This window comes from Prionailurus bengalensis, chromosome B1 (genome assembly GCF_016509475.1).
Source record: "Prionailurus bengalensis isolate Pbe53 chromosome B1, Fcat_Pben_1.1_paternal_pri, whole genome shotgun sequence".
Classification (NCBI taxonomy): Eukaryota; Metazoa; Chordata; class Mammalia; order Carnivora; family Felidae; genus Prionailurus; species Prionailurus bengalensis.
This window is the reverse complement of record NC_057344.1, coordinates 111,392,755-111,419,460: the sequence shown is the minus strand read 5'-3', so window position 1 is coordinate 111,419,460 and position 26,706 is coordinate 111,392,755. Positions and strand designations below refer to the sequence as shown.

At 36.5% G+C, this 26,706-nt stretch overlaps 2 protein-coding genes across 5 annotated transcripts in view; one reads left to right on the top strand and one right to left on the bottom strand.

Moving 5' to 3' along the window:
- ZGRF1 (zinc finger GRF-type containing 1) overlaps positions 1-2,826 on the bottom strand; it is a 93,172-nt gene extending 90,346 nt beyond the window's left edge. Inside the window, 1 exon segment of the mRNA XM_043570225.1 lies at positions 2,510-2,826. The gene's annotated coding sequence lies outside the window, so the exon portion shown is untranslated.
- Positions 2,827-2,996: 170 nt separating this feature from the next.
- LARP7 (La ribonucleoprotein 7, transcriptional regulator) lies at positions 2,997-22,464 on the top strand. Of its 4 annotated transcripts, none has more exons than XM_043570241.1 (13): positions 2,997-3,107; positions 9,651-9,854; positions 10,429-10,529; positions 10,599-10,682; positions 10,824-10,988; positions 11,069-11,162; positions 11,233-11,586; positions 11,680-11,824; positions 13,493-13,641; positions 14,430-14,548; positions 17,651-17,810; positions 18,022-18,113; positions 21,843-22,464. In XM_043570241.1, exons 2-13 carry the CDS (start codon positions 9,653-9,655, stop codon positions 21,921-21,923), a joined length of 1,746 nt encoding a protein of 581 aa, XP_043426176.1. In that variant the 5' UTR covers positions 2,997-3,107; positions 9,651-9,652; the 3' UTR covers positions 21,924-22,464. The 4 variants fall into 4 exon arrangements, with proteins under 4 accessions (XP_043426176.1, XP_043426189.1, XP_043426171.1 ...); XM_043570254.1 differs by having other exon boundaries at positions 9,644-9,854; positions 11,236-11,586; XM_043570236.1 differs by having other exon boundaries at positions 9,644-9,854.
- The last annotated feature ends 4,242 nt before the right edge of the window (positions 22,465-26,706 follow it).

The window sequence follows — 26,706 nt, the reverse complement described above, 5'->3', positions numbered from 1 at the left end:
TAGTACCAAAAGGAATCTACATATTCAATGCAATCATGATCAAAATAACACCAGCATTCATAACACAGCTAGAACAAACAATCTTAAAATCTGTATGGCACCACAAAAGACCCCAAATAGCCAAAGCAATCCTGAAAAAGAAAAACAAAATTGGAGGCATCCTGATTCTGGATTTCAAGCTATATTGCAAAGCTGTAGTCATAGAGACAGTATGGTACTGGCACAAAAACAGACACATAGATCAACAGAACAAAGAACCCAGAAATAAACCCATAATTATACAGTCCATTAATCTTTGACAGAGCAGGAAAGAATATCCAGTGGAAAAAAGACAGTCTCTTCCACAAATGGTGTTGAGAAAACCAGACAGCAACATGGAGAAGAATGAAACCAGACCACTTTTTTACACCATACACAAAAATAAATTCAAAATGGGGGTGCCTGGGTAGCTCAGTCAGTTAAGTGTCCAACTCTTGGTTTTGGTCATGATTTCACAATTCGTGAGATCAAGCCCCATATCAGGATCTGCACTGGCAGCACAGAGCCTATTTGGGATTCTCTAACTCCCTCTGCCCCTCCTCAGCTCATGCCATCTTTGTCTCTCTTAAAATAAATAAATAAACAAACAAATAAATAAATAAATTTGAATGCATGAAAGAACTAAATGTGAGGTAGGAAACCATCGAAATCCTAGAAGAGAACAAGCAGCAACCTCTTTGACCTTGGCCAGAGTAACTTCTTACTAGAGACATTGTGGAAGGCAAGGGAAACAAAAGCAAACATGAAGTATTGGGACTTTAGATAAAAAGCTTCTGCAGAGGGAAGAAAACAATCAACAAAACTAAAAGGCAGCCTATGCAATGGAAGAAGCTATTTGCAAGTGACATATCTGATAAAGGGTTACTATCCAAAATCTATAACAAACTTATCAAACTCAACACCCCAAAATAAACAATACAGTTAAGAAATGGGCAGAAGACACGAATAGACATTTTTCCAAAGAAGACATTCAGATGGCAAACAAGACACATGAAAAGATGCTCAACATCACTCAGCATAAGGGAAATACAAATCAAAACCACAATAAGATACCACCTCACACCTGTCAGAATGGCTAAAGTAAACAACACAAACAACAGGTGTTGGCCAGGATGTGGAGAAAGGGGAACCCTCTTGAGCTGTTGGTAGAAATGCAAACTGGTGCAGCCACTCTGGAAAACATAATGGAGGTTCCTCAAAAAGTTAAAAATACAACTACCCTATAGTCCAGCAAATGCACTAGTATTTGCCCAAAGGATAAAAAAAGTACAGATTCAGAGGTACATGCATCCCAATGTTTATAGCAACATCAACAATGGCCAAACTATGGGAAAAGCCCAAATGTCCAGCAACTGATGAATGGATAAAGAAGATGTATTGTATCTATACATATATACATGTACACACAATAGAATATTACTCAGCGATCAAAAAGAATGAAATCGGGGCGCCTGGGTGGCTCAGTCGGTTAAGTGTCCGACTTCGGCTCAGGTCACGATCTCGCGGTCTGTGAGTTCGAGCCCCGCGTCAGGCTCTGGGCTGATGGCTCGGAGCCTGGAGGCTGCTTCCTCTCTCTCTGCCCCTCCCCCGTTCATGCTCTGTCTCTGTCTCGAAAATAAATAAAAAACATTAAAAAAAAAAAAAAAAAGAATGAAATCTTTCCATTTGCAACGATGTGGATGAAGCTAGAGTATACTACGTTAAGCCACGTAAGTCAGTCAGAGACTTACAGGATGGGGGGAAAAAAGGGAAACAAACCATAAGAGACTCTTAAGGATAAAAAACAAACTGAGGGTTGATGGAGGGAGGAAGGTGGGGGACAGTAGATGCATAATGGGTACCAAGGAGGGCATTTGTGAAGAGCCCTGGGTGTTGTATGCAAGTGATGAATCACGGAGATCTACTCCTGAAACCAAAATTGCACTGTATGTTAATTAACTATAATTTACATAACATTTTGAAAAGAAAAAAAAATTTCCTTAAAGTCTTCATCAACATCAAGTGTTGATCCACTAAAGGGTCAAAGTTTAATGTGGAAAACTTTTAAAGTGGTATGGAGCCCTCAGATGGTGTGATGTTTATATAACCAGACACATACAAACACACCCCCACACACATATATACTCATATATCCTTACACTGCTTTGTACATTCATATATAAAATTCAGTGTTCTCAATAAAATGAGTACCACTTCCTTTTAAGTACCACAGGATTTTTTTTGTCTTTTATTCTGGAACAAGCAGGACCTTTAGAATCCATAAATGGTTCAGATTCAAAAGTTGGAGTCTCGAACCCAATATCCTGTTTAAGAAACCAGTCAGTCCAAGTAACCAAAAGAAGCCCACACTTCATTTACCAAGATAGTAATTACCATGATCCTGTGTTAACCAAGTGGCAATGAGACTGACAAAGGACTTGACCCTTTGTCAGTCCTAAAAACAAACAGAAAAACCCTCCCTGGTCCTTACACGTATGCGGGAACTGCAGAGCAGAGGCTTGGAAACGCGGCGAAGAGGAGGCAGCAATTTAACAGGGATTCGGAGCAAGTTGCGACAGTCACTACCCAAACGTGGTCCGCACGGCACCCGGACCAGTCCTCTTCTGGCGGAACAGATTCTTTTAACTCTTTGCCCTAAATCAGTGACGCTGCCTCTCGCTCAAAAACCCCTTGCCTATCCACCCTCAATCCCGGGAAAACACTTCACCGGCCCATTGCATAAAATCCACTTTCGAATTTCTCCCGCGAAAAACTGTGGCGTCATTAGCTCGCGACCGGAACAAATCAGGACCCAATACTTGGCCCGCCCACGAGAAGCAGCATTTTCAAACCGCCAAACTTTTCGCTGAGAGCCTAGGCCAGCCGCGTACTCCGACGCCCCGCCCCCTGCGCCAGCTCACGCTTGTGACGTAAGCGACGGACGCGCGGTCTCCGTGCTTGTCTTTTCCGAGGCGTAAGGGAGAACGGTGTCGCTCGTCCTATGACGCGGAAACCCGGACCATAAGGATCTAGAGACGAAAAGGTTGGAAGACGCAGTCCCCAGCCCTGTGTGTTGGGAATTGAGCGGAGTAAGTTCCAAGTAGACTGTAGATAGTGTTGGTCAGGTTGAGCGAGGTCTCAGTTTCTCTTTTTTCATGCAGTCCATTTTATCTATCGTTCTTCTCACCTCGCCCCCTCCCGCAAACCCATCAGTTTGCTTGTGCTAGTTCTCTGTGCGCACGCGCAGAAATACTTTGGCAGCCCTTGTAGTTCCAGTTTTCAGAGGTTGGGGGCGCGTATTGTCCGGCGTTGGGAGGTTGGGGGTCCGCCCAGCATTTGGCGACGTCCTTGCGAAAGGACGGGTGCTGAAGGGGGCCGTAGCCGAAGTGGAAATTACCTTACTTCGTCGATCTGAGCCTTGGCGGCCAAACGATAGCGAATGTGAGGGCTTGTGTTGTGAAGTTAAGTCATTTTCTTTTTCAGGATTCTAGTTTTTGTCATCAAAGGATGTCGAAAATCAATTACGGGAAGGAGCTAACAAAGTAGAAGTGTTAAGTGTACTGAGTGCGTTCATAGATGCCCTTTAGGGAAAGTAAGGTAGCAGTTAATTAAGGAAGAAGTGGTCTTGGAAAGCTATAGAGAGTAAGATGCCATTTAACGTGGATCTTGAAAATTGAATAGAGGTTTATAAGACAAGTAAGGTAAAAAGACTAATTCAGAACTTGCACACAGGCAAGGGAGTTCTGGTACCGTTGGGTGGTCAGCCGTGACTAGAACTTAACGTTTTTGACACACCATTTCCTCCAAAAACGATAAAAGCTATGGATGAGTTTCCCAGGAAAATTCATGTACATGTCCAAATATTTTGCGTATAATTTTGTAGGGAAATTATGAAGAACCTTGAAACGGCCAAGAAGCGTTATATTGTATGTGTTGTCTAGGTTATCTCTTTCATTGTCATTGAGTTATTTTACCTTGTGGAAGTTGTAGAAAACGATAATAATGGAAATTAGTCTTGGAATTAAATTAATTTTGCAATTACTGCCATAACCAGTTTTACACCTATTAACAAATTCATTTCAGTGTTCCTCATTGCTTATTTATTTTAATTCTCCTTCGATTTGGTATTTTATATAATTTTTTAAATTTATTATTTATTTATCTTGTTTTAGGTAGGCTCCACACCGAACATGGGCCTTAAACTCATGACCCTGAGATTAAGGGTCACATGGTCTTCTGAATGAGCCAGCTCTGCACCCCCTGAGCTAGTTTTTAATACTTAACTGTTTCCTAACACAGAACACACACATAAAAAATCCTACTTAACTAGTTCCGTGATTTATTACTTAAAATATTTGATGTGTATTCATTTTATATTCACATATTTAGATTTCTCTTTTTAAAATGTATCTTTTAACAATTTCATGAAATTGACAAGAATGTTTGAAACCCATCCAAAATTCCCTGGACTTTAGGTTAAGAATATCTGAGTCAGAAGATAGAATGAATGATGACAGACTACAAGAGGTTCTACTAATAGGAGTCGAATTTACCAGAACTTGTTTACCTAGCTAGTTTCGGCCAATTCACTTCACCTTTAAGCCTGTGTCAAAACAAGTTGGAAGAAACTACCTGATTGTGACTGAGGATTTAAAACAATATATGTAAAGTAACTGGCATTGTTATACAGTAACTTTTATTCCTTAAGCCCCTGTTTAGAAGCCAGTTAGATGTCACTGGTTCATCACCAATTTTTTAATTTTTATTTTTTTATTACCAATTTTTTAAACTTGCATATTGTAAGGAAGTGCTAAAGGATTTTTAATGTTGAAAGTTGTAACATTAAAATCATAAAATTAGATCTGTGTTTTGGACAAGTCACACAGCTTCTGAGAAGGATAGATGACTTCTGGAACCATTTATAAACTGTTCCTGTATTATAGTGACAGTAGTTGTGAACACACTGGAAGGAGAGAAAGAGCCCTTCCAGAAGTTGGTAATAATAATGGTAATAATAATGGTTACGTTTTATGGAGGGAGTGAGAAGGTAGAGTTAGAGAATCAAGACTGACAAAAGTACTGCCGTGTAACTTCCTGATTTTCTAGCAGCCATTGCATAGGAAAGTTAAATTGAATCCTATCTTGTTACTTTATGTTTCATCCATATCTTCCTCTAATAACAGAGATGTATTTGATTATCTAGAGGATATATTTCTTAAAATCGAAATTGCAGGGGCGCCTGGGTGGCTCAGTCTGTTAAGCAGCCGACTTCAGCTCAGGTCACGATCTCGAGGTCCGTGAGTTCGAGCCCTGTGTTGGGCTCTGGGCTGATGGCTCAGAGCCTGGAGCCTGTTTCTGATTCTGTGTCTCCCTCTCTCTCTGCCCCTCCCCCGTTCATGCTCTGTCTCTCTCTGTCTCAAAAATAAATAAAACGTTAAAAAAAAAATTAAAAAAAAAAATCGAAATTGCAGACATATGTTATACACACTAGGCAAGAGTTTTGGAGCTTAATTATTCGGGTCACAAAAATAATCCTTAGGAAAAGGAATGAGGAGGGTCTCTGAAATGAGAATGATAGGAAAAATCTGGTTTGGGGTAATCGTGACTTTCTTCTGCAATTCTGTCCACTGTTTCTTTAGATGGTGGCTCTGACAAGGAAAGGAACTAGAGAGCTAATAGTATGCCATTTACTAATTTGGAGTTTTTACAAAAAGGAAAGTTAACATTGGATCCTTATGTTATAATTTTTAGCTTCCGCGTATTTTTAAATTATAATCCTACCCCCTTTCAAAAGAACTTGAAGTGCTTAACGTTTTGCAGTGTATGAGAGATCCTTTTATTTTTTTATTTTTTTATTTTTTTATTTTTTTTTCTTTTTTTTATTCTTTTTTTTTTTTTTTTTTTTTTTTTTTTTTTTTTTATTTTTATTTTGGGACAGAGAGAGACAGAGCATGAACGGGGGAGGGGCAGAGAGAGAGGGAGACACAGAATTGGAAACAGGCTCCAGGCTCCGAGCCATCAGCCCAGAGCCTGACGCGGGGCTCGAACTCACGGACCGCGAGATCGTGACCTGGCTGAAGTCGGACGCTTAACCGACTGCGCCACCCAGGCGCCCCGAGAGATCCTTTTAAATAATTAGTTAACAAATGCTTAAGTTGTGATCAAGCTCAAGTCCCTACCTTCAGAGTTTTTTGCATTCTAGTGGGGTAGACAGACAATAAAATTATAACTCCAAGAAGATACAAGGATACAAAGTGGTGACAGAGGGGATAGGTGGGGTTAAAGTTGCCAGGTAAGGAATATCTTAGATTGAGTGAAAGAAAGCCTTTTTGAGAAATTGACATTTATGGAGACCTGAATGAACAGGGAAGTAATCCCTGCGATGTGGCAGGGAAGGTAAACAGCAAGAGCACAGGCCTTGAGATGGGAATGGCCTTAGCATGTTTAAGGAATGATATGTTGTAGTTGGAGTGAACCTGTTGGAAAGAATTGTTAAGAAATGAAGTTAGATATCCCCAGGCTAGAGAGCATACTGCTTAGGCATACTATGGATTTTGGATTTTGAGTGTGATTAAAAATCCTTTGGAGGACTTTGTCCAAGATATTGACATCTCTGGTTTACATATTCTGGCTGCTGTCTGGAGAGTTGGTGATAATGGAAGGAGAGTAGAAGCAAGCACAAGTTATGTTCTTGTAGTAGTTCAGACAGGACACAATGATAGCATGAACCAGGTGATAAATGAAAAGTATTCATATTCAGGATATATTTTATAAAGGTAGAGCTAACAAAAATGCTAATGGATTTGTTGTGGTATATGAGGAAAAGGAGGATTTCAGAATTTTTGCTCTCAACAGTTTTGTGATTGGTGTTTTCCAGAATGGGGAAAACAAGGCAAAAAGAGGTTTGTTAAAATTTGAGTGTTAGGTTTTTGCCATTTTCCACATGAGATATATATAGTTCAGGAAGATAAGTGAAGATGTCAAATGGATGATTGAATATTGGAATGGGGGGAGCTAATGGGAGAAGTAAGGGCTGGAGAATATAGATTTGTGAAACATCAGCATAGAGCTAAACAGCGTAAAGCCTGGGACCCTCAGAAAGGATATGTGTGGAGATAAGAAGGGAGCCCAGGACTGAATTCAATTCTGGGTAGCATGTAAAGGTAGAGCAGAGTAGAATGGTCCAGAAAAGGAAATTGAGAAGGAGGAAAACTCTCCTGGAAGCCAGATGAAGAAAATATTTTCAAAGAGGGAGTTTGACTGCAAGAGCTGCTTAGGGGTCCAGTAGTCAGTGGAGATCACTGTTTTCAGTTTCACTAGAATGATGGAAAGGGAAGCTTCACAGGATGGGCTGAAGAATGTGGTTATTCAGCACTGAATGACACCTGATTGGTTTTTGGGTTTTTTTGTTTTTTTTAATGATTAATTCTGACAAGTAACTCTTTTATATGTATCTCAATAAATACTTCATTACTTGTATATTTTCAAAATTGGTACTTGGTCAATCAGCTCCAGCCTGTTCTGAAAATGCCAAAATACTCATCTGATTTTTGTGAGATTGCATGTTTAGTTGGAGATTTGAAGTGAAATGCATTAATGGCTTGTACTCTCTTACTGGGTGTCACTTTGAAACACATTTTCTATTCTATTACTGTCTGCAGCATTGGTGCTCAGTAACTGATTCCAGCTGACAGGCCAAAGAGACAGAAATAGGCTTTATACTATGTACACTGAGCTTTAAAGAAGGATAAAGACAGAAGATACAGTAGGGACAGCATCTTCATCTCATCTGGAGTCTCGGCCCCAGCACTTACTCAAACTGAGCAATTAATCCAAATCCACTTTTTCCCCCCTTTACATTACAACAGACGTGTGTGACTTCCATAGATAACGGACCAGAATGTTTTAGGTCACCTTGATGTGTAAAAGCCTTAGCCCCTGTTTCCCATCAATCTAGTATGCCATTCTGGTCGCATAGGTCCAAGGCCTGCATACCAACCAATAGTGGCTCCCACCCTGGTGCAATCAGATAAAACTCTCCCCATATGTCTTCACTCTCCTGTGTCCCAAGAAAACAGTTATGGGAAATAAAATATGGGAAAACTATGTTACAGAGATAAATCTCACCACAGGCCCGATTTAATAAGCCTTTGCTCATTTACTTCTTTTTGTGTATGTACTTCTAGTGCTTCAGTGAAGAGGCCACAATTCATTCAACAAATTTTTGAGTGACTACTGTGTGCCAGGGAATGGGAATTCATCAGTAAACAAAACAGACAAAAACCTGATTTCATTAATATTACATTCTAGGAAGGATAAATAAAAATGTACAGTAGGGGCACCTGAGTGGCTCAGTTAGTTGAGCATCCAACTTCCAGGTCAGGTCATGATCTCACGGTTCATGAGTTCGAGCCCCATGTCAGGCTTTGAGGAGCTTCCCTAGTATTGTCTATCTCCCTCTCTCTCTGCCTCACCACTCCTAAAAACAAATAAATAAGCATTTTTTTAAGTGTACAATAATGTTAGAAGATAAGTGCAATGGAGGAAAAGTAAGGCAAGGGAGATACAGGTATCCAGAAACTTGCAGTTTTTTTTTAATTTTTTTTTTCAACGTTTATTTATTTTTGGGACAGAGAGAGACAGAGCATGAACGGGGGAGGGGCAGAGAGAGAGGGAGACACAGAATCAGAAACAGGCTCCAGGCTCTGAGCCATCAGCCCAGAGCCTGACGCGGGGCTCGAACTCAGGGACCGAGAGATCGTGACCTGGCTGAAGTCGGACGCTTAACCGACTGCGCCACCCAGGCGCCCCAGAAACTTGCAGTTTTAAATGAAGTGACATTTGAACAAGACTTTAGCAAGTGAGGGAGCAAGCCATGTTATCTAGGCAGCAAGTGTTTGCAAATTCAGAAGGCCCTCAGTTGAAGATTTGCCAGCCAGGTTTTAGGAAGAGCTAGAAAACCAGTTTTAGGACGAGCTAGATAACCAGGTTTTAGGAAGAGCTAGATAACAAAGAAGATACATGCAAAGTAACTCAAGGAAAGAGGTTTGCTGTCCCAAGAAATAAACACTGGGATGGGAAGGTCACCTGGAAAAGAGAAAGCCAGTTCTGTTTCTGATGAACAGAAATTAACATTTCTGGGCACGTGGCTAGCTTAGTCCATAGAGCATGGGACTCTTGATCTCAGGATTGTAAATTCAAGCCCCCAAGCCCCACTTTGGGTGTAGAGATTTAAAAATCAAAACCAAGATCAACTTATTTCATTGGAGATTGTATTTTTTAGTTTAAGATGGAGAATATCTGAGACTTTTAATCTTATAATTTGACATATTGATTTAGAAGTGTAGCTTGGTGAGATAGATGTTGGTAGAGATTTTATGCTGTACTAGAACATTCTGGCCCTGAACTAAAATGCATCAAAAGCTTAAGCTAATTAATGACATAGGTTGTAAATTATTTTGAAAGTAAAAAGGCCAATGAAAAGTGAACAGGTAAGAGATTTTATTACAAGTGTTAACCCAAAGTTTGTTCTCTGTCAGCTGAATGAGTCTATTAACCCTTCAGACAATAAAAAGGGTAACCTAAATATTTTCCTATTATTACATGTGATATAAACTTTTTTCAGTACACAGGAATGGAAGCTGAAAGTGGAAATCAAGAAAAAGCAATGGAAGAAGACAACCCTGAAAAGAAAAAAGAAGTAGAAAAAAAGAAACGGTCACGAGTTAAACAAGTGCTTGCAGATATTGCTAAGCAAGTGGATTTCTGGTTTGGAGATGCAAATCTTCACAAGGATAGATTTCTTCGAGAACAAATAGAAAAGTCCAGAGATGGATGTAAGTTTACTTCACTGTATAATGAATGGAACTAGTTTTAGAGTGTTACTGCCTTAAACTTGTACAACGTTTACCATAAATACAATGGTAGCACATTTTGTATTGTGATATATACCATATACTTACTATACATACAAATCCATTAGTTTTTACACGTGAAAACTCTTACAGCTCACTTTTGCTTTAGAAGACAGATTTCTAGTGTTAAAAGACAAAGATTTCAGTTAATTCTGGAGACACACATCCTATTATTTTTTTGTTTATCTTAGAGATAGATATGGGGACAGGGGTTCACAAGCAGGCTTTGTGCTGAGAGCAGATTATGACCTGAGCTAAAGTCGGAGGCTTAACCTAACTAGCCACCCAGGCTCCATGTTTGTGTGGTTGAGCTCCTTGCAAGCTCAGTTTTCAGTGAGCAAAGTTTTCAGTGTTGAGTTTTCTTGAATGCTGTGTGCTTAGTGCATTAATTCTCATAAGGCATTTTACTAATTAATTTTGAAAGGAGGGAAATGTGATTAATTTTTTACCAAAATGCAATTATTCTCTGTAATACTAACTTATGCATTTCCATTAGATGTTGATATATCACTTCTCGTGTCTTTCAACAAAATGAAAAAATTGACCACAGATGGGAAGTTAATAGCCAGAGCACTGAAAAGTTCATCTGTTGTAGAGGTAAGAATTATTGCAACTACATCGTGGAATTATTATGTCAGTTATTAATCTCATGTAACTATTTCATAGCTGGACTTAGAAGGCACCAGAATCAGGAGAAAAAAGCCTTTAGGTGAACGACCAAAAGATGAGGATGAGCGGACAGTGTATGTGGTATGTATGTGGTGAGACCTTATTTTCTAAAAGCTCAGTGCTGGCATTCAAAAGAATGACAGAAACATTCTAACATTACAAGTAAAAAATTTATTGACCCTGAAAAAGTTCTTCTATTTTAATATTGCTTCTCACTTATAGGAATTACTTCCCAAAAATGTTAATCACAGCTGGATTGAAAGAGTATTTGGGAAATGTGGCAATGTTGTTTATATAAGTATACCACATTATAAATCTACTGGAGATCCAAAGGGATTTGCCTTTGTAGAATTTGAAACAAAAGAACAAGCAGCAAAAGCTATTGAGGTAGGTCCCGAACCTAAAAAGAAAAGCAAAGACAATTAGCAAGTGTTTTTAAATAGTAACAAAATTTTATTGGTTTTCAGTTTCTTAACAACCCACCAGAAGAAGCACCAAGAAAACCTGGCATATTTCCTAAAACAGTAAAAAATAAGCCTATTCCTGTCCTTGGAGTATCAGGTAACTTAATATTGATATTTAAGTAAACGTAGTTGAATTAAAATGAACACTAATGATAACATTGTTACAGAAGAAAAGAAAAAGAAGAAGAAGAAGAAAGGCCGAATGAAGAAAGAGGACAATATCCAGACCAAAGAGTCAAATATTGACACAAGTAAAGAGACTGTAGGAAAAATGAAAAGATCCAGGACCACATCTGAGGGATCTGAAGTAGAGATTACTGAACCCCAGAAGCCACCGTCAAAGAAAAAGAAAAAACGGGAAAGAGCAGAAGCATCCAGCTTACCTACAGTCAGAACGGGGAAGAGGAAGAGAAGTATCTCTGAAGAAGCAGAACACCCAACTCCCAGGTCAAAAGTAAAGAAAATAACACAGAAAGACAACATTAAAAAAGAAGATGTAGAAGTTCCCAAAGAAAACAAAGGTATTGACAACTTCAAGGTTAATTTATCTACAATTAAATTAAAATGAGATTAAGAAATCCTTATTTACCTAAAGTTAACTTTTTGATATTAAGATTTAGAAGTCTCTACTGAAGAGGAAAAGGATACTGGAGATGTAAAAGATGGATCCCTTTTAAAAGCAAAAAGGAAGCATAAGAAAAAACACAAAGAGAGGCACAAAATGGGAGAAGAGGTTATACCCTTAAGAGTACTTTCAAAGTAAGTAGATGATACAGATTCTGTAGTTGAAAATTGGCACACGCCATCACCATTGCTAAAGTGCAATTCCAATTTGTATTGAACAGAGTTGCATATTAGCAACAGTCATGGCATGTAGCCAAGATCTGCACATATAATGGATATAAGGCAGTTGAGGATTTGAAAGGAACCACCACACTAAAACATGGAAGCACTTATTTTTATCATGTCACAGCAAGTGTCTCCATGTTAAAGTAGAGGGCGTTCCTTAACAGTTTTAAGGGTACAGCTTAAATATACCATAGATGGTCATTTCGGTGAGGCTTAAATTAAGCCTTGTAAGTTCCTAAAATGTAAAAGTAAGACTTACCATCACTAAAACATGGAAGCACTTACTTTTTTAGATACAAAGCAAGTACATCCACGTTTAAGTGGTGGGGAGCCCAGTCTTGTAAAAATGTGAAAAAGTTACCATTCCTTAACCTGTAAAGTAAGCTTAGAAAATGCCGGATCAAGATAAAAGTTGTGTCCATTTGGGAACACCTCCACTGAAACATGGAAGCACTTACTTTTGTTTTACACAGCAGGTACCCCCATGTTAAAGCAAAGGGTCTCCCCTTGGGCTATATAAGGAACTTGCCTTGTTACATTCAGAGGAATGATTTGGATTCACTTCTACTAAAACATGGAAGCACTTACTATTTAAAAGTCAAAGAAAGTACTTCCATGTTAAAGTTAAAGGGAGTCCATCCACACAAGAAGCGGAAGCCATGTAGGAAAAGAAAAGGCAAAAAACCATACCTTTGCCAAGAAAGTTTTTCTGATCCTTCTTGAATTGCACTCTCGAAGTGCCCTGTCCTCCTCTTGAAGGTTAAAAGGCAAGGACTTCAGGCACTTGTATTTATACTATTCTTAACTGCTGAATTCCTCTTGCCTTTTTATCTCAGAGAATCATTACAAGAGGTTTTTGTTATTCTAATGTATCAGCTCTCTGGGAATGTATGATCCTGGGTGGGTCTGGATACTTTTTTTTTTTTTTTTTGAAGTATACAGATGTCAATAATAACAGCTAAGACCATTACCACAAGATATCCTCTTTAAAAAAAAAAAAAAAAACCCTATCTGCTTGTTTGATGGCATAGATTAGAGTAACAATGAGTGCTCCTGTGGAGCCTGGAGAGGCATTGTGTTTCTATCTGGAGGAGCTCTAGCTGTTTGAAGAAACATCTACATGTTAAATGCATGTAAATAAATAAATTGCTTCCATGGGGCGTTTTTTTTCTTCTTAGAAATTCCTTTTGAGTCAAGTAAATGCTAAGGAATGTTATCTCCCAAATTGGAAGCAGTTTAACAAATAATCTGTAAATAGTAATCTGCCATTTTCCCCCTAGTGATGACTAATTGTTACTAGTTAATTAATTCAAAAGTTTTATTTTCATAAATGAAAACATTTGAAACATACTCAAGAATTGAATTGTCAAATTTAAAACATTTAATCTGAATGTTGGGTCAGATGGAACTCCCCTTTATATATTTACTGGATGGACTTAGGACTCCAGAAGTAGTGTGAATGTATGTGTTTGAAGAAGGAAAAGATTACAAGGCACTCTGAATGTATATACTTTGATAATAACTTTTTATTTGACCATCTTTTTTCACTATTTCAAAAGTACATTCTTTTCGTTACAGGAGCGAATGGATGGATTTGAAAAAAGAGTATTTAGCACTGCAAAAAGCCAGCATGTCTTCTTTAAAAAAAACAATATCCCAAATAAAATCGGAGTCAAAAATGGAAACAAATGGAGTAGCTCCTAACTCTGGAATAGAAAATGAAAAAGGTAAATACCACTATAATAGTTTTTGTAGCATTGTATTGTGTTTATATACTAATGTACTATTTCTGAGTTACAGGATAAACCTTAATTTTTAAAAACTTAAATGTGCAATTTATTTTTGATATAAGAATATTTGAAGTGCTCGTTTCCATGACTCCTGTTTTTCTGGGCACCTGGCTGGCTCAGTAGAACATGTGTCTCTGGATCTGAGTCCTATGTTCAAGCCCCTTGTAATTCAAGCCCTTGACATTTAAAAAAATTAAAAAAAGAAAAAAGAAAGTGTCTTTTTTACTTAAGTTTTCTCTACAGTTTTTATTAATCAGAATTAGTGATGAGTGTCTATCAATTGAGCAAGTTTGTAGAAACAAAAATTACAATTTCCGTCTGTAATTTTATCCTATTAGGACATATTTGGAATTCTTACAAATTGAAAATCTTAAATTTTCACATTTTAATCGTAATGTTTGTTGAATGTTAACATACTGTTCTGTGTCTGTTTACTAAGTAAAGTACTCTATTATTTGGTTAAGAAAAAGGGGGAGTTTTTTCTAAGGTTTTACAAGTGTTCTAACCAGGCTCTGCAATTAGAGTAGTAAAGGTTTGGGTATTTTTATTCATGGTAATCTGCAGTAAGCAGTATGACACCAGAATAACTTATTTTACAGTTACATTAAGTAAATTAAAATTGGTTACTTAAATCAGCTGAAGAAATTACTGTTGTTCTTCTAAAGTGGGCCTACTAAATTACTGAGTGTAAGAGGCTTATTTCTCTTTCCTTTTCAAATCAACAGCAAACAGTGAAGAGTGTTGTCCCCAGGAAAAGGTTAATGCAACAGGACCACAGTTTGTCAGTGGCGTGATTGTGAAGATCATTAGCACTGAGCCTCTGCCTGGCAGGAAACAAGTCAGGGTAATGCTTTTGTGTGTTGAGGATAGTTGTTGCTCTTTCCTTTTTAAAACTTCCCCATGTGAAAATGTTTTGCATATGGAAAACAAAGCAAGTAAAATTAGAATTTGTTCCTCTGCAATAAACTATGTCTAGATTTGATTCTACCGTAACTCTTGTATTTGACTTGAAGCAAAATCTGAAGTCTGAAATTCCCTGCTGGATGAAATTTGCAGTGAGCTCAGTTTAAAACATCTTTCTATAGAACTGCACTTGGCTTATTTTTATTGGTGCCGTTAACGGTTGATTGAGTAGTTGAATGAGTAAGCCTTACTATAGTCATTATAACTTAAAAGAATAAATTAGTAAAATGCTTTCCTGGTATTCCTTTAAGGGACATCTATTTTCAGAGAAAATTTATTTTAGAAAATATTTCATGCTAAAATGTATTAAATATCTAGTCAACGTTAGAGTTGGTCTGAAGTTATTACGAATTTTTAATCATCTGTTGTTGTCTGATTTTGTAGCGAACATAATTCGTTTTCATTAGAGCTCTTAACTTCCAGTAGATTCCCAAAAGATTTTGTGACCTAAAGAAAGTCAGAGCTATTTTGGAACAAAGGGGATATCATATGCATATTTTTTAACTTAACGTAAATTTAGTAATTTTGTCTGTTAATCCTCTTGGAAATTGAAATTTTTTTCCTGGAAGAAATGAAAGATATTTTTGGAGAAGAAAGGTTTTGTTAATACTATTTATTATTTTTTTTCCTATTTTCAGTCTGCACTGATTGTTTAAAAATGTGAAACAATTTAAAAAAATGTGAAACAATTACAGAAAAGGGTAAAATATTTTGAAAAGCTACAAAAATTTTGTATGCGTGTACAAATAAATACGGAGTCTTATATAATTTACAGTACACATTGTTATATCTATTGCTCTGCAGTCTTTTTTCACTTTATCTATTTGATCTTCTAACAGCCTTTTGTAACAGCACAACCATATTTCTTTCTTATTGACATATTCCTATGTAAAATAGCATATATATTTTCATAGCAAATGTATTTTCAATTGTTATGCTGACATTCATCGTCATCTGGTATGTTGTTTTGATTTTGCATAGACTCCTACCAGTCACATTTTTTAACTTGCATGACCATTGAAGTTGCTCACTGAAATAAGCTTGTGAACACTTTATCTGAAATCCTGTTTCCTGTAAAATCCTGTAGCTGTCACTAACATAAATTTAGATTCTCTTTAAGATGTTGATGAGGGATTTGGTGAATCCCAAATTGGTATTACCAACTTATATTTCAGAGTATGGTAACAATACAGAATTTCAGATCAGAAGGGTAAAAAACTGAGGATGTAAATGAAGCTGTGGTTAACCAGGTTGCAAAAGATTTAAAAGAAAAATTAGAAAAAGTTTGTTATTTGAAATAACATAGATTCAGTAATATTCATCAAAGAGCTTTTGTTATCTAAAAGATAAGTGTATCAGTTAAAAATTACTTACAAAATCATAACATTGTTAAAAGTTAGTAGTTACTTATATTTTGCCAGAACAAAAATGGAGTTATTATGGTATTTACTGCTATTTAACTTGTCCATGTGATTACCAGGCTAATTTATCATTTTAAGGAATGGTTTTAAGTCCTGGGATTAGCCTAACATTATAATGGGTATATAGGTAATATTTTGAATTGTAGTAATCGGGTCTATCTGGTAAGTCAGTTACAAAACACTACCAGTTAATATATTCACATTTCATTAACTTCATACCAATTATTTGTCTTGCTTTCTAAATTTAGTACTCAAGTACAAATGGAAAGAATTGGCAAGTATATTTCCCTCCAGTTCTGTTTTTTTCATGTAATTAGCAATCAGTAAGTGCCAATTTTGAGATAGGCAATATGCTAAGAGTAGGGTTGAGTTAATACTCCCTGGCTTCTCAGGTTTTTATTGCTTATTCTTTATTATTAAGTAATAAACTTTTCTTATATTGTGGTGAAATAATATTTCCAGAATACTGCTCAGTTACAGAATTCAGACCTTAAAAATCCAACATCTAAAAGTATTCTAAATTCTTTGAGGCTTGAAATTTGGGTCAAAAGTAAAGCCAGATGCGTAAAGTGCTTTTTTTTTTTAAGTTGGGAATCTCTAGTAATTTCTTTGGTTTTCTGAATGGAAGTTGATGAATGAAGAATTATATAACATTCCTGCATAATTGCATTGTTTACACCACAGAACATGCTGGGAAGAAATGGTTAGGAATGCAGGAATCTTGTTAATTTGCCCTCACAGCAGGCATTATAGGTAAAACTTTTCCTTGCTGGGGGACCACAACTTGTTTAGAAGAGATTGTTGAGGTATTTCATCAGAAAGTATGAACTCTTGAGCTATATTCCCATAGATCTACTCAGGAACCTAGGATTTTTATAGGCTCCCATGAAATGTTTTTTTTCACAAGTTGTTAGAAAAAGTTGAATTTTTTTTCATATATTTTAAGTCATAAGGGATTTTGTACAGATAAGTGGAAACGCACCTTCTCCCCCAATCCATTCTGGGTTTTTTGTTTGTTTTTAATTGTATTCCTTATTTTAACTATACCGTGACTTGTAATCCCCTTCTTGATGTGGGGGCTAGGGGAAATTATTTGTACATCCTGCTCTATAAATCTGTTGTCTCTCTGTAGTAGTCCTATTCTAGTTAATATTCTAAGATTGTGATTGAAAAAAAGGGTTTGATTAGAGTTTTCAACTTTGTCCAAGTCAATTTTAAGAGTATTTGTGTATATTTTAGAGGTGCATGGCTGGCTCAGTCAAGAGAGTTTATGACTCTTGATCTTGGGGTTGTGAGTTCTAGCCCAGATTATGTAAATGATCTCTACCCTCAACATGAAGCTCATGAAGCTCGAACTCAAAACCCCTAGATCAAGAGTCACCTAACCTGTACTGACTGAGCCAGCCAGGCACCCCTGTGTATAAGTAGGATAGTTACTCCTCATTTTAAACTGGATATGGCTTATTTATGTAACACATTCTAACACAACCATGGGAATAATTTTAGAATTATTATCAAACATTTCTATTATTTATGTAAAATCTTTCTAAACTCTAATGCAGGATACTTTGGCAGCAATCTCAGAAGTTGTTTATGTGGATTTGCTAGAAGGAGATACAGAATGCCATGCTAGGTTTAAAACCCCTGAGGATGCTCAAGCAGTAATAAACGCATATACGGAAATTAAAAAGAAACACTGCTGGAATCTCGAGATCCTTTCTGGTAAAACGTCAGAGTCTTTTTTAATAACTCTTACTTAGAGGTGATTGTACGATGTTTTCTGATTTTGATTAATAAACTTTTTATTCATATTCTAGCATGTACAAAGTAGTATTTAATCAGGCAACTATAGATTTATTATTGAAGTGTGATTAATGCCTTGAATATGTTTCTTCATTTGTATCAGTGATTATTGTTTTTGTGTGTTTTCAAGGTGATCATGAGCAGAGGTATTGGCAGAAGATTTTGGTAGATAGGCAGGCCAAACTTAATCAGCCTCGTGAAAAGAAAAGAGGCACTGAGAAGGTAATCAATTCATTTTTTTGTTTTTTGTTATAGTTGTTTGATAGCTTAAATATAAGAGGTTGAATGTTTTCTGGAAGTCAGTAATGTGTAGTCCTAAAATAACCTTGGTTTTCCTATACACGATAAAGATTTACATGGTGTATACTGCATTTTAAATTGTGAGAGACAATACTTGTTTCTATGGATTTTGAAATATACGAAATTAGAATTATTTTCCCCACAGGGTACATAATTTTAATTTAGAGTTTTCTTGTTTTCCTGTCTTTTATTGTACCTGTTAGTAGCAGTTTAATTTCAACAGTGTTGAATTCTGGCTGCTATGTATCATAGTTTGGTTAGTAAATGATTATTTAAAGATTGTCTTAATGGTAAAAACACAATGTACTTAAGGGTGTAGTTTTTTAAGATATGACCCCCCACAGATAAGATTGGGAGACTTTATGCCTAATGTTTGTTATAGCAATGAGAAGCTTTATTCCTTTTTCTCTCTAGTAGTCAACAAGTGAAACAAACAAGCTTAAATACTTTAAATAATGTAAAATAGACTCTGTTTCAATAATTTCATTTTAAATGATACTGAGTAATTTAATACTTGTTGCTTGTGTGCTGTCACGTTTATTCTTTTTAATCAGATTATTATAAATAGTAGTACATCTTTAAGTGCTTAGGACAAATTAAGGGTACATAATAACTAATGCTATTATAAAATTTTTAAATGTGTATTATTAAATAAGAATCTAAAAAGATATGCATTCTTCTATGACTGGTTACACTTAAAATCATAATACTTCCTGTGTGCTAGGTTTGTTGAGTGGTTTTCATTGGCCTTGCATTGCCTAGGATTCACTGGAATTTAAGGTGATTTGAAGGGAGGTTTCCTACTGGTCTTTGTTAATTCTGTTTCCATGAATACAGACTGAATTTGCTGAAATGTGGGAAGGCCTCCTTCTTCCCTAAGGATTCTTTCAGGTCTAAGAGGTGGTAATTTCAAAGCCTGCTTGAGATTATTTAAATGTTAAAATCATTGAACCAGAGCTCATAACTAAAATGAAATCACTTTGTTAAATAGTATTTACCATTCTAATTGGTGTGAAATTTCATTTAAATCGTATATGTTTTTAAAACTAGGAATTAGTTTTGTTTTTCAAAGATCCAATCTCCATAAATAAACTTGAGGCAAGGAAATAAACAGTGACTGGGGAATTTTATAAGTTTCATTGGAATACAATGAGTGCCTGTGTTACTGAGTTGGAAAGTTTTTTCCTGATCTCATTTATCTGTTGCACCACCAGTCTTGTCCTTAGCATGATTTGTTTGATAAATAGTATAGGATTCTAGCTGAAGATGTGAAAGTAGCTAGTTGGCTCCCGTCATGTAATTAAAATAAGGTACCACACAAAGTGGGTATTGTACATACTTTGCAGAAAACACAGTAATTAGTATGTCAGTCTACCTTTTTGATAATTCATTTAATTAATATTTTTTGAGTGCTGATTTATGTTAGCCACCATTCTAGGAAATAGCTGCAAGTAACAAAATACCCTGTTTTCATGAAGTTTGCAGATGAACAGTTTAGGTCAGGTAATGACAAATGCTGTGTATAAAGAGCAAATTAAAGGGTATTGTGAGATATCTTTACATCACATGAGGTTCTGGGAAGTTCTCTGTGAAAGCGACACTAGAGCAGACCTTAGGAAAGTGAGCATACAAGCAGGAGAGCTTAAATGCATAGCTTTCCAGGCAGAGGCACCAGAAAGCACAGAAGCCTTAAAGGGAAGGAGGCCACTACAGCTAGATCCCTGGGAGCAAGCACCGTAGTAACGGAAGTTAAATATTTAGAAAAAAATTAACGGCTAAAAAAGTATGACATTAGCGCTTTTCTGATACGACAGTTCAAAGTTTCCCAGTTGTATTGTAGTGTTTGGTCCATGAGCGAAGGAAGAAAAGCACTGGTAATGAATCTTCGTTCTGCATTTTCATGTCGGGGAGCAGAAGGAAACTAGGGACAGTTTCCTAAGTCCCAGTCAGTTATGCAATATTAAAAGAGGAGAATAGGTGAAGAAAAAAGGTGTTTTATACTCATGGTCGTATTTTTTACACATAGAGATCAATATGGGTAAGTTCTCACAGAAGATTAGTAAGATGAGGAAGCGTCCCCCAGAAAGGGGCTCATTCCTTCTTTGTAGTCTTCCCTATCACTTTGAGCATGTGGGTAAAATGCAGTAACAGCTACTGGAGACCATGAGTCTTTTCTCATTCATCCTTAGCTTTTAAAGCATATTTGAAATTTAGTTAGCATGGTCTTTTTTCTACAAATTACTGATATATCAGATATTCAACAGGTAAAAACAGAATTCATGAAATTATAATGAGGAACAGGCTTTTGGTTTAATCTTGAACTGACTTTTGTACAAAAACAACAAATACAGGGGCACCCTAATTTCATTTCCATGGTAATAAAATCTTAAATATATCCCATAAACCTTTACTTCCATAGATATAAACCCTGGTTCTGGCTTTGCTGATGACTTTTGTGAATGTGGTCCTCATGTGGCTATTACTGTTTTCTATCATAAACAGACTGTTTGGTGACCTTGGCATCTTTTGAGTTTTTGTCTTTAAGTACTTGTATTTTTAACTTGTGTAGCCTGTCTATCTCTATGCTGACTTCTACTTTAACTTTTAAGTAAACTTTTAATATTAAGCAAACACTTTAAGAAACTAAACAATAAATAAAAGTGACTTCCTACCAATGGCCACAGTCACAAAACATTTTAACAAAACTGGTGAATAATTACTAGAATCTATTTTTTTTATTTTTTATTTTTTGATGTTTATTTTTGAGAGATAGAACACGAGCAGGGAAGGGGCAGAGAGAGAGGGAAACACAGAATCAGAACAGGATCCAGGCTCTGAGCTGTCAGCACAGAGCCTGACGTGGGGTTCAAACCCATGAGCTATGAGATCATGACTTGAGCCAAAGTTGGATGCCCAACCGTCTTGAGCCACCCAGGAGCCCCTAGAATCTATTTTTTAAGGGAGTAAGATTTTCATTTCCTCCAAAGCTACAGTAAGATATTTAAAATTTTTACATCAAGAAAACTTTTGGAATATTTAGACATCTTAAACGGTCTTCTACATTCCATACAATTTCATTTGCCTTTAAAAATATTAAAGTATTTATGTAAGGGTGTGGTAAGTAATAAGTTCTCTTAAGAGTGGATCCCTAGGTAGAATATTTTAATCTTCAGATTTGTAAGCAAACCTTTGTGTAGCACTCAGACCAAAATATATTGTCTCATTCCAATAATGCATGAATTCGCACGCACAATATAATTATTTAGGACCACATATCTTTTAAGGAATGTCTTAGTAATTAATACTCAAGTCCAAGGGGATATGAAACAACTAACCAATATGGGTCTTGAACCCTCCTAAAAGGTTAAAAAAAAATTGCCAGCATGGAGTGGCTGTTTTCAACTGAAAATTTTTTAGTAATGTGAAACTAAAATTTGAGTGTTTTAGGTAATTCTAAGATTTATTATCTATTATACTTAATAAGCCATAATCCTGAACAGTTCTTTCTATATTGATTTGGGCTATGCTTAATTTATGTCTTTTGTCTACCTTTCCCTCTTTTAAAAAATTTTTATTCAACCTGATTTTTTTAGTCGTAATTATCTTTTTAAGCATCCGGTACATTCTGATTTCTAATTTCTTTCTCCATAGTTAATCACCAAAGCTGAGAAGATTAGACTGGCAAAGACTCAACAAGCAAGTAAACATATTAGATTTTCTGAATATGATTAAAAAACACTTTTGGTTCACCTCTTAAGATTTCAATGATTACTTGAACTTTTCTTAGGAAATCCATTTTATTATGGTAGTCAATAATAAAGAATGTTTTTCTGAAACCTACGTTAATTAAAAAAAATACCTTTGTTCCTTAACTTGTAAATAAGACTTTTTTTTGAGACAAGTACATTGTATACCCACAGTTTTACATTAAACGTCTTATTTGCTGAAATTATCTTCTACAAATCAACCTCAAAATAATTAGTAAATGTTTTGAACATTATCATTAATTTTGTTGTTTTTATATTACAAAAAACAAAATATTTGCAAAAATAATACTACACAAATAGTTTAAGAAAATCTGTTTGACAGTATACTCACTGTACTTGTTTTATAGTTTGCTTTTTCCATTTCAAATATCTAGGATATCTTTTCATGTTGACTTATACAGAGACTTGTGTGATACTTCATTCTGTTCATTGCACTTTGCTTATCTGAGCTTCCACTGAATAGGCCATATGAACTGTCCAATTAAAATATTAAACTTTTAAAAGTATTGAGTTTGTTTTTCATAAATGAAGTTAAACATTTTATTTTGCTTAACCAAAGTAAAATGTACCAGATGCTCTGAACACAGGGAGAAAAAACATCTTGTCAGAATCAGCCTTGGGCATAACTGAACTCTATCATTTTATTCAGGAAAGTGGCAGACTGGAGTATTTTAAGTCCTTCTCAGAACTGAATCTACAGGGCCTTTTCATGACTGGCATCTTGATCCCCTATCAGAATATTAAAAACAGCCATGGGGTTCATTTCCTTGGGCTAGAAACCATTTGTAGTTCCATCAGCTTTATCCAGAAGTGAGGGCCTCATTTGGTGCCTAATTGTAGAAGACCTACAGTCAGGAAACTACTTCTGTGGGCCAGGGATTTGAGGAGATTGGCTGCCTCACTGGTTGAGGTGACAGCAGTTTATTAATACTAAAAATAGGTATCTGGCAAGTTGCCAACTGACCCGTTCCCTTTTTTTTCTCTATGAAGGAAAGCTAACGTACACACACTGTAATGGAGGGAAAGAAATATCTGTAAATAGTTACTAAACCTTATTATGAAGATTATGACTAAATATGCTTCAGTTGATCCAGAATAGTCAACAGTTGGATGTATGTTTAAAGGATTCAGTTGGTCTCAGTGAGGACGGTCTTAAGGTGACTTTGGAAGGGTTATTAGGTAAAATTTAAGAAATTCTCCCCTTGGCAGTTTTTAAAACAAGATAAGTGGTCATTCAGCAAATATCTTTGGACACTTTTAGCACTTGGGACAAAGATCTCTCTCCCATGGACCTTATAGTTCAGCAGTAGTTAGAGACGGTAAGCAAAAATAAGTAATAAAAGTTATACTTTGTTAGGTAACTCCTTAGGACAAACAGAAAAGGTGGAGGAGAAACCCCATTCATTCATTCTTCTATTTATTCTTTAATTCATTTAATTAAAGAAATACTGGGGCGCCTGGGTGGCACAGTTGGTTAAGCGTCCGACTTCAGCCAGGTCACGATTTCGCGGTCCGGGAGTTCGAGCCCCGCGTCGGGCTCTGGGCTGATGGCTCAGAGCCTGGAGCCTGTTTCTGATTCTGTGTCTCCCTCTCTCTCTGCCCCTCCCCCGTTCATGCTCTGTCTCTCTCTGTCCCAAAAATAAATAAACGTTGAAAAAAAAAAAAAAAATTAATTAAAGAAATACTTAGTCTTTGCTACACATTTGACCCTGACAAACAGCTACAAATAAAAGGTAAGGCATCCTGCCCTTGAGCAGTTTACAGCCTTGGGGAAGACCCACAAGCCAACATAATCATGATACTATGTAAGTAATGTAACAAGTAGCTCCAGATTATGTGGGATACATTCCTAAAAGCTTACTCATGATAATTGAGTGACCTTCCAAGGTTTCTATGAACCTTTAATTTGGGGGGGGGGGGGGGGGGTAAGTGAATTTCCTTTTTATCTAACACTTAGCACATAGTAATTGTTTAATACATATTTGTTTAATTGAGTTAAATTGAATATGTGTTTCAAGATGTACCCCCAGGATGGATGTTACAGTTTGCTCCAATGAAGGATATTTTCTTACTCAACTTGCTGATTCTCAGTGTTCACATTCCTTTTTTTTTGTAAGTGCTTGCTATGTACCTGTCTTTATGTATTTTGGTGGGATTTAGTTTCTTAACTGCAAAACTAATTTTATTTAAGCACCTTACATTAGCTCAGTACTACTCATTGGTCATTGTCTGTTGTTAGTAGTTGTTGAAACTAAAGCACTTGTCAAAGGTTATAATACCTAATCTGAGATTTAAGTTCAGTTTCTCTTATTCTAAAGACCACACATTTAACAACTGTGATACCTCCCTTCTTAACCACCTTCCCGCCTTTCTCCTTTTCTTCCTTATTTTATTCTTTCTAGCCAATGTTTTCCATGTTATGGTAGAGATGTACTGTAGTTTATTTAACCATGCTTCTATTGGACAAGTAGTTGTCTGCTTTTTTACTACTAAGAGCAATGCTGCAATGAACATCATGTCCACCTTATTGAAATGTATTTGCGGGATAGATTTCTGGAATAGGAATTGGGACAAAGATATCTTTTAGGGGTGCCTGGCTGACTCCTTTGGTAGAACATGAGTTCAAGCCCCATGATGGGCATGGAGCCTACTTAAAAGTTAAAAATACATATATATCTTTTATATTAGTATGTCTGAAATAGCCCAAAATGGTGTATAAATTTTCACTGGGCAACAATTACATTTTCCCTTTTTTTTTTTTAATCTAAACTCTTACTAATACAGAATCTGGGGTGCCTCGCTGGCTCACTCAGCAGAGCATGCACCTGTTGATCTCAGGGTTATGACTTGGAACCCCTCTTTGGGCATAGAGTTTACTTTTTAAAAAGTACAGGTTGAGCACCTGGGTGGCTTAGTCAATTAAGCATCCAACTCTTGGTTTTGGCTCAGGTCATGATCTCATGGTTCTTCAGATTGAGCCCGTCAGGCTCCACGCTGATAGCTCAGAGCCTGCTTGGGATTCTCTCTCTCCCACTCTCTCTGCACCTTCCCCACTTGTGCCTATGCTTGTTCACTCTTGAATAAACTATTAAAAAAAGTACAGGTTCTAATCATAATCATTTTCATTTTTCCCGATCTAAACATGAAAATGTGAAGTGTATTCATGATAAATATGATCATGACGTGAGCCAAAAACAAGATTCAGATACTTAACTGACTAAGCCACCTGGGTGCTGCAACAAATTATTATTTGTAGATTTTTATGGCATGGATAATTTATTTTTAAGGACTGAACTGTAGAACTTTTTATGTTAACATATCCTTATAAATATGTTCTCCCATTCAACCACTTGCCTTTCAACTTGGTTTATAATACATTTGTTGTATAAATATTTTTCCCAGTCTGGAGTCTGTGAATCCTGCCTTCTTTTCTTATTTTCTCATGTTCAGAATATTGACAGATAAGCAGGAATCTTTGAGTTAGCATGAGACTTTGTGGACAAGTACAGTCTTTTTTTTTTTTTAACATTTATTCATTTTTGTGAGACAGAGCATGAGTGGGGGAGGGGCAGAGAGAATTCAAAGCAGGCTCCAGGCTCTGAGCTGTCAGCACAGAGCCCAATGTGGGGCTCGAACCCGTGAACCGTGAGATCATGACCTGAGCTGAAGGCAGATGTTCAACCAACTGAGCCACCCAGGTGCCCCGCGGACAAATACAATCTTAATTAAAGCAATACCTTTCTTTAAAAAATAAGTCACAAATTTTATTTTTTTTTAATACCTTGGGAAGTTTATAATATAAAGAGAATTAAAATGAAAAAGTAGGAAGCAGTCACACTAGAAGAGTCCACACTATCACTTTTATTTATTCCCCATTTGTCTGATGACTGACTTATCACAAACAAGACTGCCTCATTTATGCAGCTGCACAAGTTACGCACCAGTGCTAGCATTTGCATAGAGTACGATGTGAAGGTGTTCTTGGAGGTATATAGTGCACAATCTACACACTGTACATGACAGCCAGTGACCCTTAGCTTTTTCTGTTTTGTGATTGAGACCATCCTTACACTGCTGGGGAAATAAGACAAAAAACTAACATTCTTGTAAATTACCACAGTACTCCAGGTCTGAGGTGATCCAAACCTGGAGACTTGGTTTATATTACAGAGCAGGTTATCAAAATAGGGACTTTCAAGTATAGACATTATACTAGAGATCTCTAAATGTCAACCTGAGGTTTTGCAACCATTATAGGAAAAATTTCTATAGCAATACTTACAACTATAATATATATAACTATATTGTGAATGTCTACCGAAATGTTTTAGATTTGCTCTATCTTGACTAACCAGGGCTTGGTCTTAAAAGTTGTGTTTTGGAGGCACCTAGCTGATCCAGTGGGTAAAGCATGAGACTCTCACTAATCTTGGGGTCACAAGTTCAAGCCCCATGTTGTGCACAGAGTTTAGTTTTTATTTTATATATATTTTTTTTTAATTTTTTTTTTATGTTTATTTATTTTTGAGAGAGACAGAGTGAGCAGGTGAGAGCCAGAGAGAGAAGGAAACACAGAATCCGAAACAGGCTCCAGGCTCTGAGCTGTCAGCACAGAGCCTGACACGGGCTCGAACCCACCAAACTGTGACATCATGACCTGAGCTGAAGTCGGGTACTTAACCGACTGAGCCACCCAGGTGCCTCCAGAGTTTAATTTTTAAAAAAGCATCTGGGTGACTCTGTCCATT